Below are 21,340 nucleotides of genomic sequence, written 5' to 3' on the forward strand. Positions count from 1 at the left end.
ACCATCTCGGTCTCCTTCTCCCTGCATGCTTGTATTCAATAAAGGACCTCAAACTGTTTGAATCAAACAGATGGTGTGACTCGTTTTCCACAACAATGTACACACGTATACATATACTTGCAATTTCTCTCATAAATTGCTCCACTCTCAGGTTTCTCATAAAATTTTAAAAATTATGTCATTTCATGTAAAATAAGTACATAATGTTGGTGGTCCATACATAGCCCTGAAGTCTTCATGAAGACTATTACACACAGCACCAAACTGAATTTTAACGTTTTTATTCATCGATTAGCATAATGCAACTACGTACTAGTCAAATGAAAAAATAGATACTAATCAGTTTCAATACAAATCCATTTAAAATATAAATTCTTCCTTTGTAAATAATTTCTGAACAAAGACTGTCATTGTTTAAAATAACCTACAACTGAACAAAATAAGACATTTAATGAATTCTGAGACTGCATATCTGAAACAAGATTTTTTTGTGCTAGACTATACACTCAATATTTTTAAAGATACCAGGCATGTTTGTTCATCACCATGACCCAAGCGTCCTCCTTGACCATGTCCACAAGTGTAAATCTGTCCTTTCTGGGAAAGGAACACCGAATGAAATTTACAAAGCACCACCTGAAAAAAATATATACAGTTACAGTTTGAGGGGTAGCATTTTAGCATTCTTTTTGTAAATTACTTTGTAAATATGCTGCCTTCACTGAGGAAATACAGTCTGTCCGCACAAGACACAACAGAATGTATATCAAACTAGTACACTGTCCATCTTCAATTCATTGTCTATATGGCACTGGAAACTACAACAGCACCATCCTCCTACATGGAATTATTTATCATCATCATCTGTTGTTGCAAAACATAGTTTCCATTTACAAAGCTAGGAATGTACTATGGCTTTCAAATCAGAAGTCAATCCAACATTTTACATCATTGTAAAATACATCCAAAAGGGTATCTATACATCCAAAAAGAGTTGGGAGTCATTGATCTGTGGACTGAAGGGAAAATAGTCCAGGAGCACTTAATCCCCAGAGCAGTTTCAATGACTAAAATAGTACTGTTATATGAGAAAGGGCAGCAAGATCAGCTCCAATATTGAGATTATTTCTCTGTGGAAAAAAAAAATCTTGCTCATGATGGTATATGGGTTATTAATCTTTGTTTTTTCAGAATACCTGTTTGATGTAGACTCCATTTCTAGGAAACAGATCCACCAATTCAGGATGATGTTTGCTCTGTTGACCACCATGACCCAAGGTAAAATTTATGTTGTTTCCCCAAGTGTAGACATCTGTGGGATCTAAAATTCAAAGGACAAATTCCATCTGCAATATCTGCTACATCTGTGTGTGAGCTGCATTAATTTAACTCCACCCCTGACATAAGTGTGAACTAGAACAGTATACTTTACTCCAATTAAAAATAAAATTTGAAGAAACAAGGTAAATTCTATTTTAAAGGTATATTTAAGAGTCTTTTGAGAATTTAGAATGATTATTAAGCATGAAATATTTGATTGTATTGCATGTCCTGTACCTTAGGTCCCTTGTTCACATATATTTCTCACAATATTTGTCCAACTTCACAGAGCACACATTCATCAGTAAGAACTATTTACATGTCAAGTCTGCAATACAAAACTGCATGAACTACCTTAATTGGTATGCAAAGTTTTGTCTTCCACATATATAAAAAAAAAAATAAATCATGCTTGGACTCAAACGGCTAAATAGATTTTCTTCAACTCTTCCCATTTAATTTATATTCTAGACCAACCACAAGAACTTTCAACACAAGAGAGACTTTTTGGCTAAATGACAGGTTGCAGAGTAACAGCCGTGTTAGTCTGTATTCGCAAAAAGAAAAGGAGTACTTGTGGCACCTTAGAGACTAACCAATTTATTTGAGCATGAGCTTTCGTGAGCTACAGCTCACTTTGAGCTGTAGCTCACGAAAGCTCATGCTCAAATAAATTGGTTAGTCTCTAAGGTGCCACAAGTACTCCTTTTCTTTTTGGCTAAAGTTATATAGATTAGAGCTGTGGAAATAGAGTACCCTCTCAGCTGTAATTACCATGATACTAGAAAGTGAACTTTAACCTATTTCCCTCTGACAAACAGATAAGAAAGTCAAATCAATTCTGATGCAACACTAAGTTTATATTTTATCTAAAGATTCAAAGCATGACTGTAAACTAATCAATACATTTTAAAATCAACTAAATATCAAAACAATGATGAAATAGTGTTTAATAAATAGAACATAAGGTAATGTCAGCCCAGAATTAGGTTGTATATATTTCTTCTACCAAAATACTAAACTATATTTGTGCAACGAAATACTACAGCAATCAAAAATTTAATTGCCTAGCAAAGGAAACTGACTAAACTATTTTCATTGCACAAAAGCTGACTGAAATGGGGGGAAAAGCACAAGTGGAGCAGAAACAGGAAAAAGCAGGTTAGATTTTTAAAATTCAATTATAATCATTTAAAGGGATATTAGGAACACAGATGGGGAAGTATATTCAAAGAAGATTTTAAACTTAATAATGTCTTTTAAGAAAGTTCCTATGTACTCAAATTAGCAGATCACATTACTTAGATATAACAATAACTTGCCAGTGACTAGAATTAGTTTACTTTTTAAAAATCATATAAAAGTTGCACTAAAGTGTTTTGAAGATTTATAATTTTGTATCCCAATTTTTTTAAACTGGCTGGGATGAGATATAGGGAATTCATTTAATCTATTAATGCTGGTGTTAAAACCATGAGGGATGTAATTCAATGTCAACAGATTTATTTACGTCACTGAATCCCATCAATTTACTCTAGGCAGGCTCTTGAAAAATAGCTGAACCAAGATGAGGACATCAGACAGAATCCCTCCTAACTAACCTAATGTTAAGACCAGGGTGGATAAAAATCAATGATTTTTTTTTAATTAAAATCAGATTTTTTTTATGAAAAATACCTATTATAGCTCAAAGATATCTCATCATGGAATAGGGATTATAAATTCTAATTCTATAGTATGAGACAATATATTCATGTAATGTTTAAGGAAAGTTTTGTAAATGAGTTCCAATAGTTCATGTATTAGGGACCTAATCTTATGGAGTTCCATAGGCTTCTGTATAGATTATTTAGGTTAATCTTTTTATCTACCCATGGGACTCAGTGCTAAGTCTAAAAGGTACCATCAGAGATGCTTAGTTTTGCAGTTCTCAAACTGCAGATGTGTCTCCCCAGAGGTAACATGCTTGTTAACAGCAAAAATGTTTTTAAATAAATAAATAATATATAGAGGTGAGAAATAACAGACCTTAACTATTTTGTCCCTCTGCAAATTTGTGTACACAGAGTCGATCCCTTACCTCTCTCTAAAAGTGCAAAGTCTCAAAAAGTTCAATGAATAGAAGATTGTTGAGGGTGGAATAGATCTGGACAAGGAGAAGAAGTCTGGAGATAAATGTGAGAAGCAAGGGATATACACTTGTTTTGGTAAAATATTATAGGTTTGCTCTTGAAGAAAAAAAAAATCAAGAATACTTAACGTTGTTGTTTTAGTTAAATAAAACAATTTAAATGTCTGTCTGGTGATGTTCTCCTAATACAACAAGGCAAGAAAATCCTCCAAATATTAATGATTAACCTGTTGAATTGGAGATATTTATGAGGTCACTGGGAGGTGAACTATCTGCTTCGATTACCTTTGGTAAATGAAATAACCAAACAATCATTCATTTTCTGATATATAGCTGTAAAACTAATCTGAAAAATTTTCAAAATAAATCACTGTTTAAAAATGTATAGCGTGCACCTTCTAAAAATGAAACCTACATCTCTCTCTGAGTTGTGAAGCATATGTACTAAGGTTATACAAACCAACAAGAAAGCACTTTTATGTAGAAAGCCAGGATTAAATTGAGTCTTCCTGACTAGTGATTTAAATCATTATTTAAATCAATTTGACTTAAATCAAATCCACCCTGGAACTTAATACCATAGGTACTTTGAATTTCTCACCCGTAACTACAGTAGCACATGCATCTTCATTCATTGCTGACAGTTAGTAGAGCACCAATACTGAACTCAAAACAAGTTCTCAAGACACGTTCCAGAACATTATTTAGCCCTATTTACCCTAGGACTTAAACTTCTGCCATCATTAAGTGCTGTTGCATTCTCTTCTGACAAAAAGGTATAGAATGTGTATGTGTAGACAAGGTTTTCTTTCTATGCTCTTACCAACTTACCATGTTGCCTTCACATCTTTTGTATCACATCTGTAAGTACTACACCATTAGTACAGTCATAATTAGAAACAGACAGTACTGTCTACGCATGCACACACATTTACATATTGATAGCAGTACATATCTTACAGGAATCTCTGTATTAATTTGATGCCCTACCTGTTTTCTTGAATACTACATAGGCTGGTCTGTCCTTCATCACAAGGTCCAAGGCAGATAAGCCTTCTTTATCTTGCATGTATAAACTAACCCCATGCTGAAAGAGGAAAAAACACCTTGTATGAATATTACTATCACTCCTCATTTCACAGCTAGTAAAGAAATGAATATGATAAATATTCTTAGGTGATCTCAGTGGAATTTTACATTGGAGAAGCTAATAAATTCTTTGCATTCCAAAGACATTCTAAAGATGGATTTAAACTCAGTAAATAATAATCAGAGACAAGTGACATGGACTTACTATACCAAAAGAAGTCTACAAAGAGGCTTAACTGGACAAGCTTCAACAATAACTACTGTTCTGTGTACAGTGAAAAAAACCACAGGAACTGGCACTGACTGCCACAGTTGAAAATAGGCAAACAGGTCTCCCTATTGTGCTTTTAAATCTACTGATGAAAAAGCGCTACACAAGAGCGAGGTATTACTACTACTGTTGGGCACCTTCACCAATGGTAGCAAGGGGGTGTGACAGAAGCGTAGCTGCTCTGTAATAATTTACAAATACTGTATGTTTACTTGTTAACTGGAATATTTTCTCTATGAATGTTGGTTTACTAATAGGAAGATGTGTCAGGAAAAAACAAACAGGAAAGAAAACAATGGCTGAAGATACACCACCCCACTTAACCCAGAAGCTAACACACACACTGTTGGTTGTTAATTTTTATTTAAAGGATAGCAGACTAAGTCATTTTCACTAATATGATGGGGGCTGTGTAATTTTTTTTTTTTTTTTTGGTGATTGCTGTGCACATTCAAAACACATCGCAAACTGGTCTCCGAACTAAAAGAATCCTTCAGACATCAGTCTGTACTTCAAACTGTCTTTTGGGGTCTTTTGTTCATTCCTGCAGAGGCTGCAGCCTCTAACACTAGAATAACAGATTTCATCTTTGGATGAATTATTCAAATATTTGCCGGACTGATCTAACATGATTAGTTCCCCAAAAGAGTTCATTTTAGCCCTGGAAGCAGTTCCGAAGAAGATGTCAAAGGAAGAAGTCTATATATTTTTAGTGCAGCTATTGCTAGATAGTATCTCGGGGCAAAGAGAAGCAAGTCACCACACGCACAAAAAAACAAGAAACAGCAGCTTGGAGTGAATACATATGAGACACAACCTATACTGAAAAAGTTTTAAAATTCTCCAGTAATGAATCTCACACTCTAAAAAGTTAAGAGGTCATTAGAAAGTGTTGAGAAACATACTACTTGGAAACGTTCCAAGGAAAGAATGCTTAGGATGAAAGTAAAGTGGCACATGAAACAAGCATTTTAGAAACGCCAATGCTTCTAAAATTAAAACTGTTGGAGCCACAACCATTTTTATTTATCTGCCAGTTGAAAACAGATAAGGCTAGCAATGATCAGACAGTGTAATACTTTAAGTAAGAAGGGCAGAACGCCCTGGCCGCTATCTGGTCAGTGACTGGCTAAAGAGACAAAGAGCTAAAGCCCAACATTACAATCAGCTTCTAATTAATTTCACTTTCATGTACTACTAATAAAATGCTACAAACTTTTGAGCTGCAGATACCTGATTTGTTAAGTACTGTTTCCATTTAACAATTTTTAGTGTCACGGAAACATTTCCGTTACTATATTTGGTAAACGCTTATTTTTACAGAAATTCAAAAATCTGGTGCCAAAGCTAAACCCAGACTGTTTTGTTAAGATCTCTACCCTGCAAGAGTTTCCAAGTAAATGGAAACACATGCAGCCCATTGACTTCAACAGGATTCCTCACAGGCTCAGGGGTCAGGTCCTGTGGAGTCACTTACAAAATCAACACTTGAGATCCTGTCTATATTCCAAGCTGCACAGGTTTAACTTCAGATTGGCCCAATTGTTATTAGAAATAAGGAATCAAGTTAAACTAAAATCAATGCAATTCAGGTTTACATTGAATTAAGCTGTGTCCACAAAGTGTTTTGTACTAGTTTAGCTCAGTTTAAAAGTCACACCTTGAGTGAAATTTTGATATAGGAAAAGGCATTTCAATACAAGTTCATGTATCACACATCACAAACACATTAAAAAAAAATTAGTGTGCAATACATGAAGTCAGATACTGACCTTCAGCAATGACCAAACACAGTCGATGTGTCCATAAAAGATGCCTCTGTGCAAAGCTGTCCATCCAGACTCCTTGTCTTTTGCCAATAAATCCACTCCTTTGGTGTCTGCCAGCCAATCTAGCACGCCTTTCTTACCACAGGATGAAGCAAGATGGAGGACATTCCTGCCAAAGGTATCCTTTAGAGTTGCTGCATTGTAGCAGTAAGAAGAAAGAAAGGCCTTGATCTGGCCTTCACTTCCTCTGGTAACTACAGAAATAATATCCAAAGCATGCTGCAGGGAATGACACTTCAGAGTGCAGTCAGGCAGGATAGAATTCATTCTCACCTTTCTGAAACGGCTCCCTCATTAAGAGGAGCAGCCAGTAAGAATGCTAAGGCACTCCCTTTTTACAACACAATACAGTGCTGGAGAAAATTCATGATTCCTAGTACTTAAATTCAGTTTCATACAGCAGCCATGAGAATCTTCATGCACTTATGTTTGGCACTTAATCAAAAAATATAAATATTTATAAATATAAATTTATATTTTAAAGTCTTATTTCTCCATATTATACAACAAAAATCTTGTTATTGTCCATAGAAAATTCCAAGAATCAAAAGAGTGGGGAGGGGGGCTCCCCCTCCACACTGTCTAATTCTTCTAAATCTCCATAATTGCAAGGGAGACCTGCAAGAAAAGGGATAAAAGGGGAAAGAGACAAATAAGGATTATGCAACATTCAATAGACTTTTACACCAAGACCGTACTTGTTTGTGGGTTTGGGGTTGTTTTTTTGGGTTTTTTTTTGTTTTTTGTTTTTTTTTAATAGATACGAGAAACATTGAATTTTGGTAGGCCCAATTTTTGGTATCTATTGCATTGATGTCTCCATATATCATAAAAGCCCCACCTGATTCCTGTAAAAATATGAAACTTCTCAGTCATGCCCCACAGTTACTCCAGTTGACTGAATCACCCAACAGCCCCCTTGATTATCCAAATGATTTAAATAATGTATGGATTAAAAGGACAGTAAGAACTTTAAATGTAAAACTGCGCCATAATCTACATCCACCCCCACACACACACAAAATACATGTCATTCTTTAAATGTGTTTGGGGGGAGGGAGGAAATTGTTGTGTTTTTTTTTTAAGCAAAATTTTATTTTAGAAAAACTCAAATTTATTCTCTCAGAGGAAAAAATAAATCTGGGTAAGGAAAACATTACAATTTCAAGATTCTAATGATTCATTTTCAAGTCTGACCAACGAGACTAAGAAGGATTCTCAATTATTGGAAATATCGTAGGCTGCCAGACACTATAGTATTGTGTTTTATTCATTTAAAAAACAAACAAATCACACATTAAATGAAGTACAAACAACCAGCATTCAAAGCCAAAAAAATCCCAACCATTCAGCTAAGTACATAATCAATTAGAATCGTCAGTGACCTACATACACCTCTCAGGAAAATTAAAACTGCTGTTCAATCTGAATTTGAACTCCTATTCAAGCTAAACAAAAAATAAAAAAAACCACAACACACAAACTTTAAAACATCAACCTTCTCCAGCACCAACGTCACATTCTGAGCCAGATACTACTCTCATCTACATGTGTGCAACTCCCTCACTTTAACAGGGTGACAAAGTGAATGGTGTTTGGCCCTCTATATGTAGGATTTAGAACTTTTTAGCTTACGAATGAAACCTGGGTTTGAAATTCGCCTAGAAACGTGAGTGGTATATCCCAAAAGGACCAGTACAATGTTTTCACAAGAACTTGATTAATAATACATCAATGAGTCCTGTTAATATTAACTCAATATGAAACAAATTTAACATAGCTATGTTCAAAAACCAGTCGGAGAACACTTCAATCTCTTTGGTCACTCAATTACAGACCTAAAAGTGGCAATTCTTCAACAAAAAAACTTCAAAAACAGACTCCAATGAGAGACTGATGAATTGGAATTAAATTTGCAAACTGGATACAATTAACTTAGGCTTGAATAAAGACTGGGAATGGATGGGTCACTACACAAAGTAAGACTATTTCCCCATGTTTATTTCCCCACCGCTGTTCCTCAGAAAGAAAAGGAGTACTTGTGGCACCTTAGAGACTAACCAATTTATTTGAGCGTGAGCTGTAGCTCACGAAAGCTCATGCTCAAATAAATTGGTTAGTCTCTAAGGTGCCACAAGTACTCCTTTTCTTTTTTGCGAATACAGACTAACACGGCTGTTACTCTGAAACCTGTTCCTCAGACTTTCTTGTCAACTGCTGGAAATGGCCCACCTTGATTATCACTACAAAAGGTTCCCCTTCTCCCCTGCTGGTAATAGTTCACCTTTCCTGATCACTCTCCTTACAGTGTGTATGGTAACACCCATTGTTTCACGTTTTCTGTGTATATAAATCTCCCCACTGTATTTTCCACTGAACGCATCCAATGAAGTGAGCTGTAGCTCATGCTCAAATAAATTTGTTAGTCTCTAGGGTGCCACAAATACTCCTTTTCCAGATACAGACTAACACGACTGCTGATCTGAAACCTGTCATAGCTGTGTTAGCATCTCATAAGCTATAGCATTCATCACATCTCTGCATATCCCAGAACATTAATGAACTTAGCTGCCCATCACCTTGTGAGGTAGAGAAGTAATATCACCACCTTACAGACAGGGAAACAGGTTAAATCTTTTGCCCAATGTCAACACAGGAACACTGTGGAGGAACCAGGAATAGAACACAGATATCCTGATTCCCAATCCTTGTCCTTATCCCTCTCCATCATCTTACTGGCAGAAATACTCGGAGAAAGCAATCGTTATAGAACATTTGCAGAAAATGAATTCTGAGCTCAAATGTGACTTGCAGCAGAAACATGATTCTAAACAAACAGTATTAATACGAACCATCTCATGTGAAATGTTTCCAAACAAAGTTAAATAATCGCTCAAATATCAAATACAACAAATTTATTGGGAATAAAATAATCTACAAACCAAACTTGTGCAGAGAGTATTTGCTAAATAATTTCAAACAACAAGTCATTTTAAGAAAAATAAACTGCTTGTGGAAAATTCAAGAACAGGAGTACATTTTTAGTAAGTTATTCACTATGAATTTATTCACTCTGCTCTATTTAATGTTCAGAAATATTTCATAAGTCAAAAGAAATTGCAGCAATCCAATTTACATTTGTTCACCATGTTCTATACTCCAGACTATATGGACATTCTACCAACAGACTGGTGCTGGATCTGAGCTGCGGACAAATTCAGTTCTGCATCGGATATTCATATTCCAAGCCCAGAAGGAACCACTGTGATCATCTAGACTGACCTCCTGTATAACACAGGCTATTTGAACTACAGCACATCTTTCAGAAAAATACCCAATCTGGATTTAAAAATGGCCAGTAATGGAGAATCCACCACAGCCCTGGGTAAATTGTTCCAATGGTTAATTATCTTCATTGTTAAAATATGGTTTCAGAGTAGCAGCCATGTTAGTCTGTATCCGCAAAAAGAAAAGGAGTACTTGTGGCACCTTAGAGACTAACAAATTTATTAGAGCATAAGCTTTCGTGAGCTACAGCTCACTTCATAGGATGCATACAGTGGAAAATATAGTGGGGAGATTTTATATACACAGAGAACATGAAACAATAGGTGTTACCATACAGACTGTAAGGAGAGTGATCAGGAAAGGTGAGCTATTACCAGCAGGCTTCTGGAGGGTGCGGGGGGATGACCTTTTGTAGTGATAATCAAGGTGGGCCATTTCCAGCAGTTGACAAAAACAGTAGGAGGGGAAATAAACAAGGGGAAATAGTTTTACTTTGTGTAATGACCCATCCACTCCCAGTCTTTATTCAAGCCTAAGTTAATTGTATCCAGTTTGCAAATTAATTCCAACTCAGCAGTCTCTCATTGGAACCTGTTTTTGAAGTTCTTTTGTTGAATTGGTCACTCGATTACAGACCTAAAAGTGGCAAAGAGATTGAAGTGTTCTCTGACTGGTTTTTGAATGTTATAATTCTTGACATCTAATTTGTGGCCATTTATTCTTTTACGTAGAGACTGTCCAGTTTGGCCAATGTACACGGCAGAGGGGCATTACTGGCACATGATGGCATATATCACATTGGTCGATGCGCAGGTGAACAAGCCTCTGATAGTGTGGCTGATGCAATTAGGCCCTATGATGGTGTCCCCTGAATAGATATGTGGACACAGTTGGCAACGGGCATTGTTGCAAGGATAGGTTCCTGGGTTAGTGGTTCTGTTGTGTGGTTGCTGGTGAGTATTTGCTTCAGGTTGGGGGGCTGTCTGTAAGCAAGGATCGGCCTGTCTCCCAAGATCTGTGAGAGTGATAGCTCATTCTTCAGGATAGGTTGTAGATCCTTGATGATGCGTTGGAGAGGTTTTAGTTGGGGGCTGAAGGTGATGGCTAGTGGCGTTCTGTTATGTTCTTTGTTGGGCCTGTTCTGTAGTAGGTAACTTCTGGGTACTTTTCTGGCTCTGTCAATCTGTTTCTTCACTTCAGCAGGTGGGTATTGCAGTTATAAGAACGCTTGATAGAGATCTTTTAGGTGTTTGGCTCTGTCTGAGGGGTTGGAGCAAATGAGGTTGTATCATAGAGCTTGGCTGTAGACAATGGATCGTGTGGTGTGGTCTGGGTGAAAGCTGGAGGCATGTAGGTAGGCATAGCAGTCAGTAGGTTTCCGGTGTAGGGTGATGTTTATGTGACCATCGCTTATTAGCACTGTAGTGTCCAGGAAGTGGATCTCTTGTGTGGACTGATCCAGGCTGAGGTTGATGGTGGGATGGAAATTGTTGAAATCATGGTGGAATTCCTCAAGGGCTTCTTTTCCATGGGTCCAGATGAAGAAGATGTCATCAATGTAGCGCAAGTAGAGTAGGGGCATTAGGGGACGAGAGCTGAGGAAGCGTTGTTCTAAGTCAGCCATAAAAATGTTGGCATACTGTGGGGCCATGCACGTACCCATAGCATAACAGCTGATTTGAAGGTACACATTGTCCCCAAATGTGAAGTAGTTATGGGTGAGGACAAAGTCACAAAGTTCAGCCACCAGGTTTGCTGTGACATTATCGGGGATACTGTTCCTGATGGCTTGTAGTCCATCTCTGTGTGGAATGTTGGTGTAGAGGGCTTCTACATCCATAGTGGCTAGGATAGTGTTTTCAGGAAGATCACCGATGGATTGTAGTTTCCTCAGGAAAGCAGTGGTGTCTCAAAGATAGCTGGGAGTGCTGGTAGCATAGGGCATGAGGAGGGAGTCTACATAGCCAGACAATCCTGCTGTCAGGGTGCCAATGCCTGAGATGATGGGACGTCCAGGATTTCCAGGTTTATGGATCTTGGGTAGCAGACAGAATACCCCAGGTCAGGATTCCTAAGGGGTGTGTCTGTGCAGATTTGTTCTTGTGCTTTTTCAGGGAGTTTCTTGAACAAATGCTGTAGTTTATTTTGGTAACCCTCAGTGGGATCAGAGGGTAATGGCTTGTAGATAGTGGTGGTGGTGAACTGCCTAGCAGCCTCTAGTTCATATTCCGACCTACTCATGACGACGACAGCACCTCCTTTGTCAGCGTTTTTGATTATGATGTCAGTTGTTTCTGAGGCTGTGGATGGCATTGTGTTCTGCACGGCTGAGGTTATGGGGCAAGTGATGTTGCTTTTGCACAATTACAGCCCGTGCAGGTCAGCGGAAGCACTCTATGTAGAAGTCCAGTCTGCTGTTTCGACCTTCAGGAGGAGTCCACCCAGACTCCAACGAGAGACAGCTGAATTGGAATTAATTTGCAAACTGGATACAATTAACTTAGGCTTGAATAAAGACTGGGAGTGGATGGGTCATTACACAAAATAAAACTATTTCCCCTTGTTTATTCCACCCTCCCCCCCCTTTACTGTTCTTGTCAACTGCTGGAAATGACCCACCTTGATTATCACTACAAAAGGTCCGCACTCCCCCGGCTCTCCTGCTGGTAATAGCTCACCTTTCCTGATCACTCTTGTTACAGTCTGTATGATAACACCCATTGTTTCCATGTTCTCTGTGTATATAAAATCTCCCCACTATATTGTCTACTGTATGCATCTGATGAAGTGAGCTGTAGCTCACGAAAGCTTATGCTCTAATAAATTTGTTAGTCTCTAAGGTGCCACAAGTCCTCCTTTTCTTATTGTTAAAATATATAGACTTTATTTCCAGTCTGAGTTTCTCTAGCTTCAACTTCTAGCCACTGGATCATGTTATACCTCTATCTGCTAGACTGAAGTGCCCATTATCAAATATTTGTTCCTCATATAAGTACTTATAGGGTGTGATCAAGTCACCCCTTGTCCTTCTCTTTGATGTGGGAGTGTTCCACAGTCACCCTTTCTTGAAGGATATGCAAAAGAGAACTGACCCAGTATTGGATATTGATAAGGAAGTAGTCATTCAATGAGCACCAGCCCACCTCCTTATTCCAAGGAAGTGGAAGAGGTGTTTGAGAACCATGACAACTGCCGAAAGTGATAAACTAGAAATATGACACTACACCCTGCACAGATACAGAGATAAGTGCTCTCTTACAAATATTTACTTTCCTTTATAAAGCATTTTGAGATCTACAGATTAAATGTATTATAGAAAAGCTAAGTATTATAATTCATATAATCTGTCACACTTTAATACCGGACCTTGGTTCAAAAATTAAAAAGGGAAAAAAATATACATATATAAATATTTAGCTTTGACACGTCTATGAGAACCCTGCATTTTCTCTCTCCTTCACTATGCTCCCAAGAATTATTCAAAGTTTATAACAGTGCTATGACTGTACACAGCAGTGCATTCCATATGATGGCATCAATACAAAATTGACATTAATTATAATGTCATTGCCAGCTTTCATTTTAGAGCCCACACATGGAAAGTTCTGACCAAGCAAATCTCAAATAGCACCAATTACAAAGACACTTTCATTGGAGATACACCAGAGATAAGAACATAGGGTAAGGAAAACAGGAAAAGATGCAGAATCTTTTTTAAAAAAGGGGGGTGGGCAGAAAAATCAACAGAGAAACAGACACAGACTTACTGTGGACAGACAGATCAGGTATTAAAAAGGAAATGCAAAAACTACATGGCTAGGAAGCCATGTACAATATTACATAATAAGAAACCAAGAGACAAGCAGTGAGTTACAATAAACTAATTCCATTCTGATTGCACTTTTGCAGCAAATGTAGAATTTTGACATGATAGAATTATTGTCATGTAAGTCAGTTCAGCCCTCCTTTATTACAGTATTACAAACAGGGTTGCATGTACTATTAGCGCATTAATACACCTCTTCGGCATTTTATGAGGCACAAGGTCGTATATATCTCCAAGGCAAATATTAATAGATCAATTAAAGCACACAGTCATATTATTATAGTGCTCAAAAACAGGTTAGCAATTCTATTTAAATTTTTTTTTAAAAAAAAAAACATAACAGGTCCCCAAGCCAAAAAGTTTATAAATTAAGGCCCCAATACAGCAACTGATCCTCATGTCTATGTGAAACGCTGTTGACTTCAATGGGGCTCTGCACAGATGCAGGAGTCTACCCACATAGATTCCCAATGAAAGGGATCAGAATCTAACAGAGAGGGCAGGGAAGTAGCACAAGCGTGTGGTGTTGTTTTGTAATTCTGTTTTTGTATGGTGCATAAGCCATGGTCTATTTCTCTTTCTGTCCAATGACCTCTGCCTATATTTCTCTTTTGGTAATTATTAACCCTTATTTTAATTTGTGTTATAACACTAGCCTTTTTTCTTTTTTAAACCTGTAATTATTGAGCTTTTTATTCTTTCAATAAGAACTAAAACTCCATGCCTTTTTTAAAAAAATATTTTGTTGTTACAAAAGGCTTAGAATGTCAGTGTTAACTCTTTTTGAAGAGCAACTTCCAATTTTAACATACTCTTTCATTACAGAAAATGGTTTGCAGCAAAGAGAGGAGGAATTAAAAAGAACGAAGTAGCAAGAGTATCATGAAGATGTTTATGTTTGATCGTTCATTTTGCGGCAGGATTGTTTCTAAATCCTCACCCACAACAAAGACTCTTAGGACTTGTCTTCACATACAGCACTACTGCCGGGCAGCTGTAGCACTTTAGTGAAAATGTTCCTACACTTCTCCCAACAGTGTAGTTAATCCACCTCCCCAGGAGGCAGTAGCTATGTCAGTGGGAGAAGCTCTCCTATCAACAGAGCACTGCTTACGGGGAGGTGTGGGGGGTGTGTGTGTGTGTGTGTGTGTGTGTGTGTAGAATGTCAGTATAACTATGTTACTCAGGGGTGTAGACGGTTCACACCCTGAGTGACATCGTTATATTGCATGGGTTGGTAGCGTAGACCTGGCCTTAAATATGACCGGCTTTTTCCAGGAGCACAAATCCTCTCACTAGACTCCTCAGCAGCTCACGTGAAGAAGAGAGATCTTACAACTATTGCCCCTTAAGAGTTGCCTATTGGCAACAAGCACATGGGACTATTTCAAAGCCTTGTGAATCAGGGAGCACATAAGCACCCTCATTCACCATCTTACATCAGACACCCTAATGGGTGCGCATTCTCTCAACCTCAGTTTCTTCTCCTGAACTGCAGAGTTCTGTATGTCATCAGAACTTTTTGGGCAGAGGAAAAGATGACTAAAATTGCTGGAGTTGCAGCCAACAATTGACTCAGTTCTTTATTAGCACCCCACGTAGAAAGTCCGGTCCATTTGTCTGTCACTTCTCAAAGTAGGTAACAGGGAGACTGCTCAAGAGAGCAAAGTTATGTATGTGTTTGCAAGATCAAGGCCATGGTTATCACTATTCAGAATTTTTTTCCTTTTCTCTCTCTTTACTATCTTTACATATTAAAAAGGCAATTTTTCACCACAAAAAGCTCTAATAAAGGTCAAATATAATCTTAATCAATAAATTAAATCTTGTGTAACAATTTAATGTAAATTTAAAGCAGCCTTTAAGCAATTTAATCCAAAGGTATTCACAAAAATTCATCTATATTAATATGCAGCATAAAGAATCTGACAACGAAAAGGGGTGGCTGCATGTGCAGGAGAGAGCAGGGTAGGGACTGATGGGATAAATTAAACAGAATATGATATTAAGAGAGAAAGATTTGAGGGGAGATTAGGAAAAGAAAGACAGAAAGTTAGGGAGAACATAGAGAACACAATGCAGAGTATGAAGGAGAGAGGTAAGTAGGTGAAGAGAAAAACAAATACCGGAAATCACTCAAGAAAAGTAAGGACCATGTGAAGCATAGCAAGAAAGCATATCAAAACCATGAGAGCAGGGGTTTTATTATAGTGTATTAATCAGAAAAGTGACTGACAATATTACATATATCACCAAACTTTTATGCTCTTGAATTGCAGGGAGATGGTTTGGGGAGTACTGTAGCACAATTAGTTTTCACCCTAGCTAGGAAGTGCTTAAATAACACAGCAATGAGCACTATATGTTTAAAAAAAACAAAAAAGAGAGAGATTAGCTAGACAACTTAGTTCTTGGGGTAGCAGTGTCAGGTAAATATTTCAAGTCCTGTTTTATATTAGGCACAAGTTACAGTATCATTTATGATCTGCAGGGTATCTAACAAGACAGTACATAGAAGAAACATTACAAACAATATTTCAATGAATGCACTAAAATTCTTGAACAGAAAATGAGGTTTGAAGCTCTGTTTGCAGTATCGTTGTAGCTCTGTTGTTCACAGAATATTACAGAGACAAGGTGGGTGAGGTAATAGCTTTTATTGGACCAACTTCTGTTGGTGAAATAGACAAGCACTGAAGTTTACAAAGCACTCTTCTTCAGGTCTGATATTTAAGATGACTTTCAGAACTAATCTAAGAGCTGTCATGATTAGAGAAAATATGAATAGCTTACATGTAGATAAACAGTATCTCTTCAAATTCTTCCTGTTCATGCAAAGTGTTGAAAAGTCATTTATAATTTAACATTAGAGAAGGAAGAAAAAGTTGAAGCAATTTGGATAGAGAGCACACCTGTTATAATTTGGAAGATGGCAGAAACATTTTTAGTATACTAAAGTTTAAGATCATTGCACTTTGGGCTAGACACCAATGAAACATGTATTACATTCATTCACTCTGGCATCTAATTATTCTGTAGTTTAATTCTTCTCCCTATTTTGGCAAACACTGGGAGTGCTGTAGAGGCAGAACACCTAGCCCCAAGGAAAGGAACAGCAGCATGTTGCTCTTCTCCTTGATAGCCTCTGCAATGTTCCAAATCCCTACCAACCTAAGGAAAAAGGGATCAAGACCCAAACCTAAATCTCATTCTTCACGGTTCCAGACGCCCATAAATTTGCTTTTTATTTAAGTGTCTTAGACTTCTAAAATTCTATTATTATTATTTAATTTAGCTAGGTTTTAGTTCTCAAAACATTTTCTAGTATTTCACTATAATTGTAAACTCTTTCCAAAGTAATCATTATTCCACTGAATAATTCAAGGTCAAATAAAGTGATTTCAGAATGTATACAACACATACCTTGATACTCTCTGGTCCAAAGTAAAGGTCTTAATGTTTAGCCCATTTTTAATGTTAAAAAGTGTTTGCATAATCTTTAAAATTGTCTTCCATATAATAGTAGTATGATCACCATCAAAACTGCTTCATTACACAGAAGCATTGTCCTTCCGGTCTCTTTAGGGTGGTATAAGTGGTTGTTCAAACAACATCAGGTAACAAACATTACACATGTAGCAATTGAAACTTCCTCAAAAAACTACACCAAATCTGGAAAAAAATTAGAGAGCCCATTTGTAAGTGACCAGAGTCACAAACAGGCATAAAAATAAATAAATAAATCACAGTGCATACCCTGACATTACATTAGAACATTTTTTAATCATGATGTAGAGCTGTTCTAACTCAAAGCTATCACATACAAATAAATCATAACCCAAAACACCAGGATAACATGCTGCAATTATTTTTTGGCACCATGCAACTCATTTGACATAACTTCTCCTTTCTCTGCCTTTACTGCTGCAGAAGGGAGGGAGGTGGAGGAAAGGAATCCCAGCAGCTCTAGCCCACTTGTTCAATGTTCATTAGTCACGATGTTAATCTCATCACTGTTAATGAATACCATAAAGAGAAAGGTCTGTACTTAATTCATAACAAAATAAAACATCAAAATGGAGCACAATTAATTAACCAGCTTTACTAAAGTATCTTGAAATGACTCCATTTTACACAAATTGAACCCATTTGTCAGAACTAATGAAATACAGATGTTGAAGCCTTTTAAATATAAAAAGGAATGTTGCATGTGGTACATTTGGAAATGGTCAAAATTATTCAGACTTAATATTGTGTATTCAAACACATACAGGCATGCACGCATACACACACACACTACAGCTCCCCCCACTCATTTACTGGAACCATATGCTGGATCCTTGATTAAGCTCTATGTGTCAAACAATGTTCACACCTTATAATATATTCTGGTGAACCAACAATACCTTTTTCAACATTTCACTGAAATTAAAATTATTTGGTGGATTTACCACTTAAAGTGTGAATTTCATAAATAAATTCAGTACACGCTGCCAAATATCTATTAGGAAACTTTTATCTGAAATGCGTTATTATTTAAAAGGTGGGTGGTTTGTATCATAAATAATCTGGAGGATGGTGTGGATTGCACCCTCAGCAAGTTTGCAGATGACACTAAACTGGGAGGAGAAGCAGATACGCTGGAGGGTAGGGATACGATACAGAAGGCCTAGACAAATTAGAGGATTGGGCCAAAAAAAATCTGATGAGGTTCAACAAGGACAAGTGCAGAGTCCTGCACTTAGGACGGAAGAATCCCATGCACCGCTACAGACTAGGGACCGAATGGCTAGGCAGCAGTTCTGCAGAAAAGGACCTAGGGGTTACAGTGGACAAGAAGCTGGATATGAGTCAACAGTGTGCCCTTGTTGCCAAGAAGGCCAATGGCATTTTGGGATGTATAAGTAGGGGCATTGCCAGCAGATCGAGGGATGTGATCGTTCCCCTCTATTCGACATTGGTGAGGCCTCATCTGGAGTAGTGTGTCCAGTTTTGGGCCCCACACCACAAGAAGGACGTGGAAAAATGGGAAAACATCCAGCAGAGGGCAACAAAAATGATTAGGGGTCTGGAACACATGATTTATAAGGAGAGGCTGAGGGAACTGGGATTGTTTAGTCTGCAGAAGAGAAGAATGAGGGGGGATTTGATAGCTGCTTTCAACTTCCTGAAAGGGGGTTCCAAAGAGGATGGCTCTAGACCATTCTCAGTGGGAGCAGATGACAGAACGAGGAGTAATGGTCTCAAGTTGCAGTGGGGGAGGTTTAGGTTGGATATTAGGAAAAACTTTTTCACTAGGAGGGTGGTGAAACACTGGAATGCGTTACCTAGGGAGGTGGTGGAATCTCCTTCCTTAGAAGTTTTTAAGGCCAGGCTTGACAAAGCCCTGGCTGGGAGGATTTAATTGGGGATTGGTCGTGCTTTGAGCAGGGGGTTGGACTAGATGACCTCCTGAGGTCCCTTCCAACCCTGATATTCTATGATTCTATAAGACAGGCAGCAGCCAATCTCCTCAGTGGAAAGAGGAGTGAGACCAAACTAAAGAAAAGGTGGTGGAGCACCAAGAAAACCCAGCAAGGTCTCTGGTTTTTTGAACTCTATTAAAAAGTTTCATCACTTTGGTACTTCTCCAAGAATGTTTCTGTACACCAGGTTTGAAGCCTACATCACTGGAGGCCACTGCCAAAAGGTCTAGAATAAATAACCTGAGAGCCCATGAAAGGAAGAGGACTTTCGAGGCTGTCTGTCTGGATAAGGACAGCTGCCCAGATCCTTCCTGTGGTCCCTTTAAGGCGTTTCAAAGCGTCAGTGCCAGGCAGGGGTCTGTGTCTGGGACACGGTGCACACACCTCCCCACTCAGGCTCCTATGGCGACGGGGCTGCCAGGGGAGGGCTCGGACTGAGCTACCGCCAGCCTCAGCGCCGCTCTCCTCCGCCAGCTGTGCGGCGGCCCCGCCCCTCCCTGAGCCTGTCTGTCCATCTTCCCCCCGCCAGCGACTCTGTCCCCGAGTCTCGTCCCCTCACACCCGCCTATGACTCTGCCTCCTGGGAGAGTTCACGCCCCTTTCGCCCTCGGGCCCCTCGTCCGCCTCCAGGCCAGCTCCCGCCTCCCGCCTGTCTCTCCCGCTCTGTCTCTCGCCTTGGTCTCCGTCCCCCCGCCCCGGGAACCGGTCCCCGCCGCCCGCCCGACACGTCGGCAGGACTCTGCGCCTCCTCACCAGTCGCTAGATGAAAGGGCTCGGACAGGGTCGGCGGGACGCGCGCTGCGCGGCGCGGGGACTCATCCTCAGTGCCTCCCACTCAGGGCCAGGCTGCCAGAGGGCTCAGACCGCCCGAGCGGAGCAGAACGGCGGCAGCCACGGCTACAGCCCAGGGCCGGGGGGCAGGAGAGGGAACGGCTGCTGAGTGCCCACACCGAAACAAGAGCTCACGGGATTGGCGGGAGCGCTGTGTATCCCGCACGCCTATTGGCTGACGGTAGCCACCGCTCCGGCCAGCGCCTTCGGGCAGGGAGCCAGGTGTGACTGGCACGCGGGGTCAGAGGGCGGGCACCGCTGACGGGGCTAGGTGCGCGTGGCGGGGCGCGGCTGGGCGGGGCGAGGCAGGGCTGGGCTGGGCGCGCGTGTGTGGCGGCGGTGCAGAGCCCGGCATCGTGGGCAGCGCGCTTTCCCTTCCCTTGTCCCGCACAGGGACTGTTCATTGCTGCAGGGGTCATGAGCACGGGCAGGACATTTCTAGGGACGGGGAGATGCCACCCCGCTCCCGGGAGAGCCTGCTTTAATGTGAGGGAGGAGAAGCAGCGCATTGCCAGCCTCAAAGATCCAGAATCACGAGTCAGACCCTCCCCGCCCCTCCCCCCAAAAAAGAGAGATTTGTTGGGTTTTGTTTGTTTGAAGCTATTGGAGTTTTGTTCAGGCTCCCGCTGTTGACCTCCCACCCCGCCCATGCCCAGGGAAGGTGTGGGGCAGTTAGTGTTGCCTGATCTCCCAAATTTAGTGCTAAGATTATCTTGACCCCTGATGTGGGCGCACTCACTACCACATCTGCCCATCCTGCGCAGCAGTTAATTCTGTCCCCACCTCCAAATCTATTCTGTACAGCAGTTTAGCCCCCGGCACCTCTGCTCCTCCAGAGGCTCTTCACCCCCCCCCACACACACACCCCTTTTCTGGGCCTAGGGTGGGCTACAGTGGGGTCCACTCCCTCTCCCCGTTCCAGAATGGGGGCAGGGGTGTTGCCCCTTCCCAGCCTTGTTGCTGTGAGGTGAGGAAGACACATAGATACCATCCTGGGCATATTGCTTACTGGAAGGGAGTGTGGCTGCCCTGAACTGCCTGGGTTCTTTAGCTCTCCCCTCTCCCACCCCCCAAATGGCTTTGGGTTGGTGAATGGAGGGGGAGAGAGAGCTGTGTCAGCAGTTGTTCAGCTCAGGAGGTAGGCAAGTGGGGCAGGCAGCCACTCAGGGTCAACGTTGCTAGAAAACTTGGAGCTTCTCATTGTAAGACTTGCTCCAGCCCCCGCTAAAATCCTGTTACTCGGGAAAAAATGATGAGTTGGCAACACAGCAAATCACAATGCCAGTGTCC

General features: G+C 39.9%; 1 protein-coding gene across 1 annotated transcript in view; it reads right to left on the minus strand.

Annotated features, from left to right (window-relative positions):
* The window catches only part of IBTK (inhibitor of Bruton tyrosine kinase), a 96,741-nt gene extending 76,584 nt beyond the window's left edge, over nt 1–20,157 (minus strand). The window contains exons 1-5 of the mRNA XM_077812747.1: nt 19,973–20,157; nt 6,584–7,258; nt 4,442–4,538; nt 1,197–1,321; nt 526–636 (exon numbers count right to left, since the gene is read on the minus strand). Coding sequence (XP_077668873.1) covers nt 526–636; nt 1,197–1,321; nt 4,442–4,538; nt 6,584–6,907 — 657 coding nt within the window. The 5' untranslated portion in view covers nt 6,908–7,258; nt 19,973–20,157. The remainder of the gene's footprint in view (nt 1–525; nt 637–1,196; nt 1,322–4,441; nt 4,539–6,583; nt 7,259–19,972) is intronic.
* Nucleotides 20,158–21,340: the final 1,183 nt, after the last annotated feature.

Source organism: Eretmochelys imbricata, chromosome 3 (genome assembly GCF_965152235.1).
Source record: "Eretmochelys imbricata isolate rEreImb1 chromosome 3, rEreImb1.hap1, whole genome shotgun sequence".
In the NCBI taxonomy this organism is placed as follows: Eukaryota; Metazoa; Chordata; order Testudines; family Cheloniidae; genus Eretmochelys; species Eretmochelys imbricata.